The 11,166-nt window shown below is 36.3% G+C and overlaps 1 protein-coding gene across 3 annotated transcripts; it reads right to left on the bottom strand.

Annotated features, from left to right (window-relative positions):
* Positions 1–928: 928 nt before the first annotated feature.
* On the bottom strand, positions 929–9,707 carry LOC113762032 (protein MALE DISCOVERER 2-like). 3 transcript variants are annotated; one of them, XM_027305270.1, is made up of 14 exons: positions 9,648–9,707; positions 8,928–9,442; positions 8,674–8,806; positions 8,380–8,451; positions 6,021–6,164; positions 5,779–5,919; positions 4,538–4,633; positions 4,361–4,446; positions 3,822–4,280; positions 2,387–2,577; positions 2,104–2,236; positions 1,850–2,004; positions 1,550–1,732; positions 929–1,450 (listed from the first exon to the last, which is right to left on the bottom strand). In XM_027305270.1, the coding sequence occupies exons 2-14, from the start codon at positions 9,043–9,045 to the stop codon at positions 1,190–1,192; spliced, it is 2,172 nt and encodes a 723-aa protein (XP_027161071.1). In that variant the 5' UTR covers positions 9,046–9,442; positions 9,648–9,707; the 3' UTR covers positions 929–1,189. The 3 variants fall into 3 exon arrangements, with proteins under 3 accessions (XP_027161071.1, XP_027161072.1, XP_027161073.1); XM_027305271.1 differs by having other exon boundaries at positions 4,361–4,422; XM_027305272.1 differs by having other exon boundaries at positions 4,361–4,416.
* Between the last annotated feature and the right edge of the window lie 1,459 nt (positions 9,708–11,166).

The raw sequence follows: 11,166 nt of genomic DNA, 5'->3' as shown, positions 1-11,166 counted from the left end.
TATTTGTTAAAAAAATTATTGTTTTATTCATTTTTAAAAATAAATAATTATTTTTTATTTTTTAAAAATAAAATAATAATAATTATTTTTTTATTTTTTAAGCTCGAGCTTGATATTTTGAACTCGTCGAGCTCGAGTTCGAGCTTCACAAAATTAACTCGAGCTTGGCTCGATTAGCCAAAGGTCGACTCGAGCTCGACTCGTTTGCACCCCTAATTATGTAACTTTAAAGAATTATTTTATAGAACCTACCAATTCAACCAATTTACTTACCAATTGAACTATTCGCCCAAAACGAGTTGTCGGCCGGGGGTTTAATATGTAACATTGTCACGCCTCCCTCCAGCATTAGATCGACAGTAGTCGGATTGAAGTATTGGTAGTTTTCAAATTCTTCATTACAAATATTAAAGATCATCTGGCAGCTGAAATCAGCAAGTCATTGGCAGTTCAAATCCGCAAGCCAATTCATCCTTAAATCAGGATGATTATTCTTCTATTGTTTTCAAAGAATTTGAAAATTCATGTACCTATCCTAAAATCCAAAGTTTTGTCTGCTTCATCCAATGCGAAGAGCTGGAAATAAAAATGCCCTTTTTGTTGCAGGCAAATATATTAGAAATATTTTTTTCCAAATAGTCTTATCTATCTTTGAGACTTTTTGTTGCAACTTGGAGACTTTTTCAACCTAAATTCGGAAGTGTTGATTTCTTGCATTGCAGAGGTTCGGAGGACTCGAGGAATTTAAGACCAAGACATTTGAGCTGTTGTGTACAACTTTTTGCTTGCAGCAAATTTCCTGCTATATGATCAATGAAAGCTTATCCATTTATAGTCTCATCAAAACTTCAAAATTTGGTCATGTTGAAACCATGAGTAAATGATAATCCTACACAGGGTTTCCTATGACACACACAGGATAAATACATATAAAAAATCTCTTTCTGACTCAACAGCAGGTTAAACAACTCTTACATGCCAGTTCATAATCTCTATATACATAACTTAGGTGCGTGGGACGAAGTTTTGTCCCGCTTGAAGTAAACAATTGAAGAATAAGAATAAAAAAATGGCATACCAAAGAAACTGGAAAAAAAAAATGATGTATATTGGAATTTTCGATTTTGTTGAAGGCACGATAAGACTAATATGCAAACTTGAGGCACCATGTAGACCCTGAGCTGAATATTTAAGCTGCCTCAGAAGATAAAATCTCAAGTTCAGCCCACCAAAGCGGAGAAAGCCGTGGGGTTGCTGAATCAGGTGATATGTCAAGGGCATCTCTCAATTTCGTAGCTACTTCCTTCATGGTTGGTCTCTTTCTTGAATTTTCTTGAATACATTCTGCAATAACCTCACAGATGATGTCAAGCTCGTTATTCTTGAATGACTTCAGCGTTGGATCAATCAGATAGCTGATGCTTCTCTTGTCATTCAGGTATTCCGCAGCCTGAACAGTGTGATAAAAGTCATGTTGAAGCAAAAGATGTAAAATGGATTCGAAGAGTTAAAAAGGTAGGGAAGTAAGAGAATCTGGTAGGAAATTTACCCAATTTAAGAGAGACCCGTGTTCTTCTGAGTAAGGAAGCTTCCCAGAGATTACTTCGAGCAACAGTAATCCAAAATTGTATACATCACTTTCTTCATCCTCAAGTAGCGGATATTCCAACTGCTGTCCTTCATGCTCTGCAGATTTTTTAACAAATTCATCCCAAAAGGCTATGTCTGCAATCTGAGACCGCCACAAATTCAGTTGGTTAAGTTTCCACAAGTCATTATGAAGGATACAAACACAGTCTGGTCAATCTAAATAAACCTCTAGAATCAGTGCGAAGATATGCAACCCTACCTTGGCAGCATAATCATCCGTCAGAAATATAGCTTTGGAGTTCAAATGGCCATGTGGAAGTGGAGGATTGAGACCATGCATGTGCTGGAGACAGTAAGCTGTTCCAATGATAATCCTCATCCTTGTACTCCAGTCCAGATGTTCAAGCTCTTTCACTGAAAATCAAAAGAAAACATGTTAATGCAACTTCGTAAACAGAAGACTTAACTTTTTAACTATTAGACATCTTGTTGCCATTATAGTTACCAACTTACCATGCAGGTGCTCAGATAAACTTCCGTTTGGTGCATACTCAAACACCATCATTCTCACAAAAGGTTCATCCTCCTCGCAGTACCCAATAAGATTCATAAAATTCTTGTGGTTCACTCGGGACAATGAATCGATCTAGTAAAGTGCACCAAAAAAGTTACATATAAGGTATTACATTCAAGAAAAACTGAAGATAACTTCGCACAATAATCACATTTTTGAGGATAGTGATCATAGTGATTTTCATCATTTACAACCCTGCCAGAACTACCCACGAAAACTGACCTTCTTCCTGAAAGCAATTTCTGCGCGCTTTGACCAATCGTTCAGTGAATTAACAACAGTTGAGGCAACAGCAATTTCTACACCGCTTGATAAAGTTCCCTTGTACACAGTCACCGTATCATGTGCCTGAACAATATTGCTGAAATCCTCGCATGCAGTCTCTAGTTCCGCACTGTTCAGCTTAGGGACCCCTGCCATTTCAGATAGATGGTTTATGCATGTTAGCTGCAACTTGAGATGCAGTTTATAAAAACTTTTCAAGAAAATGTTTACTTGATACACTATTGCAGCTGTACTCTATATAAGGTGATCATTTTATTAAGAGAACTATTTTAAGGATGTACTCATTCTATACAAGTCACCAACGAATGCTGCAACTGTTGCATGGTATGAATTTGGGGCACAGACGAGGAAAAGATAAGATTCATCATCCTAACATAAAGCAAGATCTTTAAGACCATATGGAAGGGTATAAATTTTGACATGACCCAATCACTATGAAGAGTATGAATTTGCAATATCCAATGAGTACAGCAATAGTTCCTTCAAAAAGATAAGTCAAGGAAGTGATAAGAGCAAGTATCAGCAAGAAACAATAACCACTCAGAAAAGATAAAGGATCAAGCAGGAATTTTCATTTAAATACACAAAGAGACAACATAATACAGTAGTGCATGTTTTAACAAATCCTAGACCAAGTTGATTACATATTCAGCTATTTGTCTGTGCTCTTCAGGGTCTTGCAGGATAAATGGATTTCACAGCCATTTTCATGACTGTCTGAAAGTGTCATTTTATAGTTTGATGTATCACAGACATGCTTTTGCTTCAACTCCTTGAACTATCTATAGACTTTAATTTTTTGCTCAATCCTATACAGTTGACAAGCTTTTGCCTCATTCTTATACAATTGACATGTAATATCTGTTTCAGGTAGGTTATTTTTGTTGAGCTCATTGGTTGTTTTACATATTCTAAGTGATCCCTTGATATAAGAGATCAGTGAAGGGTATTATGCAACCATGTGGAACGAAGGAACTTACGTTCTATAGTATTGCTAACAGACGTCTCCATTTGAATTGCTTTTGTGCCTACCTTTCTACTCTAATTATCATGTTTCTTTTCCTGCCTGTTCATGCTACTCAGCTTCACAAAAGTTGTTCTGATAAGACACTTGTCAGTCAAATTATTTCCAAAATATAGAAATATGGAAAGTTGAATGACTATTTGAACATACAGTTGCAGGTGAGTAGAGGGTACACAAAGGCACCAATAAGCTTCTAATAACCAGCCAAGTTTTCACTAGCGAAGTTATCCAGTTCAGGAGTTGAATCAATCAGCAGAGTCTTTGGGGACAGGAAACATATGGTGAGGCCATGGCCAAAAACTATGCAACATTCTGCATGCTACCACTTCAGTATTAACAAAAGATTACCTGTAACAAATGCTTTCTGCAACTGTCCACTTAATCCAGTCTTCCAAGGGCCAATGTTTTTTGCTGTTCTACCTCTGATGACAACAAGAATGGCTGCTGCAAAAAAGAGCAGGAAACCACCGCTTGAAATTCCAATTATATACTTCCATGTGTGTTCAGAGTTCCCCGCTGCAGGAGGCTGTTTGTCAGCAGGTTGGTTGACAGAGGCAGAGGTTGGATTTGATGTGTTAGGTGATGGAGGCTGCAAAGGACCTGCAGGAATGGAAGAGGAACTGTTCTTGCTTGGAACAGCAGGGAATGACCCACTACTTGTACTGCTTGGATAAGAATTAAAATTTCCAACTGGATTCCCATTATTAAAAGGGTACGCAGCAATATTATTAGGCTGCTCAACCAGCTTTCGCCGTCTAACATCAGCCATGTTCAGCAGATTTTGTTTGACATCTAGCTCAGATGCACCTGTTAAAAGCCAAATCAGCATCATATCCAAAAATCATATAACTCTAAATATAAGTCAAGCCAAGATAGTATTGCATTACTTGGTAGATTGTCATAGGAATCACTGGCATCATTTCTGAAGGAGCCCTTCCCAAATCTGTACCTTAACAAAAGATGGTCCACTTTCCTTTATAAAAACATATCATGAATAAAATTTGGATGTACTAAATTATTAGTTGTGTATCGTCTCAGATTGAATAAATATTTTCTTCACTTACATGGGGAACAGATCAAAGTAGCGATTTAACGTTTCTTTGATTGGTGTCAGCAAGGAATCTTCTTTTCTCAAGGATTTGAGATTGCTTGACCACTCACTGCCAAAAAAAGAAATGAAAAGCTCAAATACAATGAAGAAGAGAACATGCTTCGGTGAGATGCTTGATTTTTGAATTGTATATCACACCAATGAATAGACAGCTGAATCACTTCTCCTTAGAAGAAAAACATTAAAAAAAAAAAAGGAACCACTTGGAATCACAAGATAACCATAAAGTACGACTAAATGATGATCGTGATTTTAAGTACATAAAGTTTGGATTCAATCATCTGTAGCTAAAGGAGAATAACTGGTCCAGAGATAGAAGTATTTTCCTAAATCTGATTTGACATTCTGGGTATGGTGCAAAAACTGGAGTAAGATTTTCATCAACTAATCTAAACATGTTTTGGTTGATAAAGATTACAGGCACGGGTACAAAAAAAGTACAATTACTACAGTTGGCTGAATCAAGAATGAAAAGTATGAAAAAACCTGACCTTATGAATCAGATATAACAGAAAAATCTAGATTTCACAGGGATAGTTACTTTCGTTTTCCAGTTAAGAGAATAATTAAATGCAAGTATTGTACAGATCTAGGGATCTAGCACCAATTCACATACAGGAGAGCCAGAAAACCTTATTTAGACGAGGGAGATGGATTAGGTTTATAGGAAGCTTGCTAGCTATATCCAGTAGCCAAGGAGTGTGCAGGAGTTCCTGCATTCCCATGATATTATTGTTAAACATTTGGGTCTAACTAACACAATCTAACTTGTACTTACCATCATTTTTGTTGATCTTTCTTTTGGTTGTTTATTAAAATTTCCCTAAACAGGAATCAAAAAGATGCTGTGTTAATCCACACCTAAAGGTTTCATATAACGACCTCTTAAGATCAAGGCCTTCTATTTGGGCGGACTAAGCTCACTCCTTCATAAGAGTTTAAGTGCTGATCAGAAGATTGAAGCAAATATTTTGCAAATCATTTGCACAGACCTACTTCAATTCAGTGTATTAGTTCGATTCCTGATTCCACAGATCTGAATAGGATAGTAGTGGCCAATTACTCGCAGATGGTCCTAGAAGCGGATCAACCTTGATTTCTTTATGAGCGACTAACGTGTCCACCGAGGGAGGACACAAAACTCCAAGAAACACCATACTAGTTTCATTCAGTGGGAAATTATTTTTGTCTTACCAGTGCCCAACTTTTCTGCTGAAACAACCAACTTCTACTGCAGCAGGGATAAGGTTCACATCAAACTGCATTTCCTTGAGCTGATCAAGCTTCCCAACCGCCAAAGGAATACTTCCTACAAATTTATTGTTGCTAAGCAACCTAAAATACAAAATAAATTAATAAATAAATAAAAGAAGCACATTTTAGTTGTAAGCAAATAATTCCAAATTGTTTTAGGGAAGATAAAGTTCTCTACTCACAGTCGTTTTAAGGAATGCAGCCATGCTATTTCTGCAGGAATAGTCCCACTCAAGTTATTGTTCCTCAAATCCAACACTTCCAGGGCTGCGAGCCACCCAAATTGCTTAGGGATGACTCCAGAAAAATGGTTCTCGCAGAGTACACTGATAAAAAGGTCAGAGGAAATCAACCGGAAACATTCAAACTGTTTCATAGCATGAGAGAGGACTTTTGAATGACACTGTACAATTAATATCTGAAGCATAAATCTCTCTTGAGGCCAGAAATTTATGTAGCATGTAATGTCTAGAAATTATTTAGAAAATCAACAAAGTGCATTAACTACTATAGCTTATGCCCAAAGACCAATGTGCATAATCATTTGAAATACAATTCATGAATGATGATGCTATCTGGTTATCTAGTTTAAGAAATATACAGTATACATTTTCTTCTGAGTGTTAAGGGCTACGTATTGCTTCAAAATAGATAATAGCATAAGTACGTTTTCACATGATAGCATATGCTGGTTAAGGTAAATGTAATAGAACATCAATAATTCACGTCATTGAGGCCTTTATTGTGGTGTTATAATTTCAATGCTTTGGATTCCAGTACTATCATCCAAATTATGAATCCATGCTAGATACCATGTAAAAGACAGCTATACAGTTCAATAGTTCATATGACAGCTCTGAGTTTGTAAACAGCAAAATGATTCTGTGACAGGCTTATTCTGGTGCCCTGCGCTTGTTATGAACTGCTGAAATATGGTTCGTAGAGAGTACATGAATAACAAAGTCCATTATTTATTATGCAAATTAGACTTCTTGTTAAACAAGTACAACACAGTAAACATAAGTTTAATGAGCCTAGTGTACTACAAAATAGTGGGACTGGTGCAATGCTACTGCTAAGATCTTCATAGTTGTGATCATTATTTAAGTCAAATCTCTACCACAGCTTCTTTGCTGATTAAGTTAAATTTTCACCCCAGTTTCTTGGGAAAATAAAAACTTCTTAATCAACACATAAAAATGAAATACAGAAAGAAAGAAATGAAAGAAATGAAACTTTTTAAGGAACATAAAAGTGGGATACAGAAAGAAGGAAAAGATCCGACTACAGAAGGTAAAATTTCAAGGAAACTAATATAAGCATGATAATTAAGCCATATGAATAAACACAATTGAAGAAGATTCTGGAAGAAACACACACACCATAACTGATGGAAAAAATCATTTTAAACATCAGGCGAGCAAATAATCTAGGAAAGATGAAAATGACTATGCTTGGTTAAGTACATCCAATAGCACCTATTGGTGCAAGAACATATTGCCACGACTTGATAGGGTTGTTAAGAAAAGCTAGTAATCAAGCATTAGGACACGAAAAGGTACCATTTAATTTTATTATGCCAATCTTTTGATACCTTTATATGCGAACATGATAGTGAAATGAGTGGCTTCTGCTCTGGAAATTTGAGGTATAGCAGGGAGATAAGAATAAAAATAGAGTAATTCGTAGTACTCCTTTCAGCAGACAACATCTACTAGTGATACATGCATGATAAAAATTGAGTGCACACGGATCATTGATTTCATCAAAATGTATCAAAAAACTAGGGTCAAGTTGACATGCTAATTACAGGCAAAATGATAAGGAGATATTAACAGTTCCCTAGTTAAGTATTAATGTATCACATTCAGCTTCAAAGTAGTCACATTCAACAATTATCTTCCCCATTTCTGTCTCTTTCTATCTAGTTCTGTCTGTCTGATTCCCTTCATATGCATAATTTCAATTGTCAATTGCTAATTGTGCAATAACTCTAAGCCATAGCTAATTCAGGGTGACTCCGATTGCCTGAGTAAGTTTGTGAATTGAGCAAGTTAGTAGCCTAGCCCTTAATCTCTCAAGCTTTAAGGGCTATAAACAAGTACAAACTGAATTAGGTGTCTGCAAAACGAGTCTAATATGAAGACACAAGTGTCACACAGCGCCCAAAGTGAACGGAATGTAAGTAATTTAAGTTCTGCTTTATTAGGTTGGTGGCTCAAAATAACATTTAGCAAGAATGTGCATCCTGAAGATATAAGAATACCATGGACGTGGCTGATCTTACTTCTGAAGATAGAAACTATAACAGCTAAATTCTTCTACTCTGACAATTGACTTCAAAGAAGCATTTGCAATCATGACTTGATTCCATCCAAAGAAAAATTATAAAAATGGCATCTATTACAAACTTTATAAACTTATCCAATGATCAATTGCACAGATGTTATCTAAGAGGCATCAAGGTCAGTAAAAGGAGAAAAAAAAGAATTTCTTTTAAGCTTGTGATATCAGCTAGTTACACAGAGATGGAGTACTTACAGAGATCTTAAGTGGGTGAGGTTTCCAAGTTCTGGTGCCAGTACACCTTCTAAAGAACGTCCATTTAGATCCCTGTACAAGATATCAGACATCAATTTGTCAAACAACAAGTTGGTCCGTCAGAATGGCAAACAAGGTCTAATTTCAAATATGCTAAAAAGCTACTCGTCTATGATACCCTTTGGGTACTTTCTCTACTTTTGGTGTTTTACAAACTACGACAAGAACTGAACTTTGAACAATCACGTTTAGGACTAAGGGCAACTATTGTGATAAATCATACAAGGGACTTACAGCATCTGTACTTTGCCATCTACACAATGAACACCAGACCAAGTGCACGGATCCTTGTCACTAGGATTCCAATTTGAAAAAGTTCGAAATGGATCAGAAGTTACTCTTCCTCGAAATTCCAACAATGTGAGTCCTGAAAAGTCACACATTTACATTTAGCTTCAGAGTTAGCGAACACTTCCTTCAAAAAGAAAAAAGAGTTAGCGAACACTGAAATGAGCAGCAGGGCTTGAACTCAAAAACTCGATGATTACCTTCAGAATTAAGTGTGAAGCATCCCTGAATTTTCAAAACAAGAATCAAAAGCAAATAACGTGATAACTTGATTTCATAAGTAGTAGTCCAACTACCACCCATTGCTCCTCGAACCATATGTTGTGGTGGTGGTGGTGGTGGTGGTGGAGGCAGATCTTCTTTCTGCCAACAGCCAGATATACAGGATACTACACAAATACGCCAGCTTTCTTCTGCTAAATGCCCCCCCGAGTAATACTATTACTCGGATTAAAGTTAAGCCGAACTAATTAACCACACAAACGAAAATACTAACTACCACGAGCACAAAAAAAAACACTCACAAAAGATAAAAATCTAGACAAAGAAGTAAATTACAATCAAGAATGCAAAATGTACCGCCCTTCTTGAACCTCTTAACAAAATCATGGTCCCTCATTTTGATGTTTCCTAAATTCAGACTATAAGAACTCCGTTTTCGCTACAATTGCATAAAATCCCTTTACGCGAAATTTCTCCACGATTAAACGTTTAGCTGAAAAAGGAAAAACAGAATTAGCATTCAAGTAATGTATCTAGACAGCAAGATTCTTTGACGAGCCAAAACAACATCCATAACAAAAAGGAATAAAGGGTCACAACATCAAAATGGAATAACCGTATGATCAAGCAATGTATCGAAAGAAAAAAGCAAAAGTCATGCATGGAGATGTAAAGGCATGCAAAGTGGTTAAACTTACCAAAACGGATGGGCAAAAAGGGCAGTCAATCTGATGCTAGGATATATCTGTACAAAATTCTTTGAGTTGTTTTTTCAAAGAATCTTGTAATGAAATTTAAAGGGTCGATGGAACTGATGATGATGGATATAGAAAAAAACGATGTCAAGGAAATATATATATATTTCTTATATTTGAATGAAAACGATGGATTCTTCTTTTTTTTTAAAATTTGGGTAATTTCTTGACTGCCCTTTTCAGGAATGATCTCAGAGGAGGAACATTGTCTCTTCTGCGATCAACTTCTCTGAAACAAGGACAAAAATGGAGGAAGAAAAGACGAGAAGCTTTCTCTCTCTAGAGAAAATGTTTGTTTGCTCTCACGTTCTCTCTCTCTCCAACACCACCCCGACCACTGCTACCACCCCCTTCAAACCGTGATGTTATTTTCCTGGAATTTTCCTTTTTTTATTTTTTCACTTGTGGAGTCACTCTCTGTGGTTTTTTTTCTTTCTTCAAATAGGGAAAATTGCTGTAATGGTCCTCTTATTTTCAGAATATACTTTTTATTTCCTAAGCTATATACATTTTATTTCCTATTAGCTGTATTTATAATGAAATTACAGTGTGATCCTTGCCTAGTTGTCTCGAATCTTTTTGTTTACTAAAATAAATAAACAAGAAAAGTTGGGTGGAATAATTCACAAAAAGGGAAGGGAGAGGGAATAATATGTTGAAACTCTAATCATCAGATGCTCAAATTAGAAACAAGAACCATCAATTGTGGCCATAGAATCTCATATTCATCTCAAATTTTAACTCTAATTTTTCTTTCTCACACAAAATGCAATATTCGAGTTAAATGCAATAAAGTTAAAAGGCAAATGTAATTTTTTTTTAAAATAGGTGAAGATTTGGATTTAAGAAGTACGGAGGGAGATGGGAAAGCTGAATCTAAGACCTATAATTCTTGAAACTTCAAATTTAGTCGCTAGACTAAAGCTTTCTCAACAAAAGACAAATGTAAGATTTAAATAAATAAATTGTAAAAGTAAATTCTCCTTCTTGCTCCAGTAAAACAAGTAAATATGGTTCAACAAACTTGAAAAACCTTTCTTTTTTTAACCAATTTATGCAAGCATTGCTCGACAAAAAACTGGCAAAAATGAAATATTGAGGGTCTAAAAAAGGATCCTATTGAACTTTGAGGGAGCATATTAACAATAACCTTTGAAATGCTTGTTTCCGGCCAATTTTCCTGCTCAAAATAATCTTTGCAGAGGACCCGACTTGACTTGATGATGTGGGCCACAACCGGTAAACGGTAAACCGGTGGGGAGTTGGTGTGACTATTGATTCGCCCGGCCGTAGTGATGGGTGGTGGTGAGGGCCCCCACATCCGAAGTACTCGGACGCGGTTTTACAACCGTTGGTCGGGTCCCACCCCACAGGTCATTTGATTTGGAGAGCAAATGGCGTGCGTCCCTCTTAGCCCCAATTAGGCTTCCATTTTCTACTATTGATTTATTATTTGCGCAAT

Source organism: Coffea eugenioides, chromosome 2 (assembly GCF_003713205.1).
Source record: "Coffea eugenioides isolate CCC68of chromosome 2, Ceug_1.0, whole genome shotgun sequence".
NCBI classification, from domain to species: domain Eukaryota; kingdom Viridiplantae; phylum Streptophyta; class Magnoliopsida; order Gentianales; family Rubiaceae; genus Coffea; species Coffea eugenioides.
This window is presented reverse-complemented; position numbering and strand designations above follow the sequence as displayed.

What these genes read in the sequence shown, in the direction of transcription:
- LOC113762032 (XM_027305270.1), bottom strand. Translation starts at nt 9,045, where the DNA reads ATGGTTCGAGGAGCAATGGGTGGTAGTTGGACTACTACTTATGAAATC. An exon ending in GATGGCAAAGTACAGATGCT is followed by an intron (nt 8,452 to 8,673) that starts GTAAGTCCCTTG and finishes TATCTTGTACAG; the next exon opens with GGATCTAAATGGACGTTCTT. An exon ending in TTTATCTGAGCACCTGCATG is followed by an intron (nt 2,005 to 2,103) that starts GTAAGTTGGTAA and finishes TTTGATTTTCAG; the next exon opens with TGAAAGAGCTTGAACATCTG.